Source organism: Solanum stenotomum, unplaced genomic scaffold, assembly GCF_019186545.1.
Source record: "Solanum stenotomum isolate F172 unplaced genomic scaffold, ASM1918654v1 scaffold33707, whole genome shotgun sequence".
Classification (NCBI taxonomy): domain Eukaryota; kingdom Viridiplantae; phylum Streptophyta; class Magnoliopsida; order Solanales; family Solanaceae; genus Solanum; species Solanum stenotomum.
This window is the reverse complement of record NW_026032595.1, coordinates 34,738-36,013: the sequence shown is the minus strand read 5'-3', so window position 1 is coordinate 36,013 and position 1,276 is coordinate 34,738. Positions and strand designations below refer to the sequence as shown.

At 34.7% G+C, this 1,276-nt stretch overlaps 1 protein-coding gene across 1 annotated transcript in view; it reads left to right on the top strand.

Moving 5' to 3' along the window:
• Positions 1-692: 692 nt before the first annotated feature.
• LOC125852316 (WRKY DNA-binding transcription factor 70-like) overlaps positions 693-1,276 on the top strand; it is a 2,575-nt gene continuing 1,991 nt past the window's right edge. The window contains exon 1 of the mRNA XM_049532069.1: positions 693-932. Within this exon, the coding sequence (XP_049388026.1) occupies positions 694-932 (239 nt within the window). The 5' untranslated portion in view covers position 693. The remainder of the gene's footprint in view (positions 933-1,276) is intronic.

Genomic DNA, 1,276 nt, shown 5'->3' with positions numbered 1-1,276 from the left:
ATATAGTTAAATTTCTAATGGAATTCACACGACTCAGTTAATTGATTTGTCTACTATACAGTTAAATACAATTAGCCAATTAGGTTCGCTCGACTACTAATTACATAAACGAGTCTTTTAATTTCGTCTAATTAATATCTATGCTCTTTAATTTTGTATGTGCATAACTGAACACTTAAACTTATATAAAGTTGAATATTTAAACACACGCATCCTACAGGACAATGCATGTAGGATATGTGAATTGTTACGTAGAATCACACGTATGATGCATGTGTCTACTTGTTCAACATTATAAGTTTAAGTGTTTAATTATGCACACTCAAAATTGGAGGACATACTCATCAGATAAGACCAAATTAAAAGACATGTTTATGTATTACACCTAATTAGAATCGGGTATCAATTACGCCCACCCGGACATTGATTGGGCGGTTGCCCCCCAAAAGAACAGCAGTGTATGAGTAAACTCTTTCTTGTTAGCGTCATGCTCAAATGTCACGTTTATGACGTCAAAATCTAGTCCCAAGTAGCTAGTATTATTACTTGGATAATAAAACAAAAAAGTTAGGATTTTTATTTTTCATAAGTTGTGTTGTTTCCTTTTAAATTGCCTCTTCAATCACTAATAAAATGGACCATTCCTCCCCAACACACAAGCCATCATCGCATCTCTTATCCAAACAAAGTAAAATGGTGAAAGAACATCTTGTGCAAGGCAAAGAATTTGCGGTCCAACTTCAAAGTCTACTTCAACAGCCTCTTGCACGTCATAATAAATCAGTCTCACCTCATAACCTTATACTTAAAATCTTGACTTGTTTCACTAAGGCTCTCTCTGGCGTAACTGGTTCCAAAAATTTTAGCAACGAGTTTAGGAAGAAGGACAAGCAAGTCGTGAAGAATCGACGAGGTTGCTATGGGAGAAAAAGGTGAGATATAGGGTGTGTTTGGTACGAAGGAAAATGTTTTCCATGGAAAATGTTTTCCTGGAAAACAAGTAGAATTTTGACTTATTTTCTCATGTTTGGTTGGTGAGTAGAAAATATTTTGCGAAAAAGATTTTTATTGTTTGATTTATTAATGGGCTGGCAGGGGGTTTCAAGGGTAGGCTTGAAAAAATGAAATTTTAAAATTGAAAATATTTTTTAAAAAGAAACTCAAATTTGTTTTTGGGAGGTGGGGGGCTGGCCGCGGGGGGGAGGGGGGTTCAAGGATCGGGGTGAAAAAATAAAATTTTGAAGTTGAAAATATTTTTTAAAAACAAACTTAAATT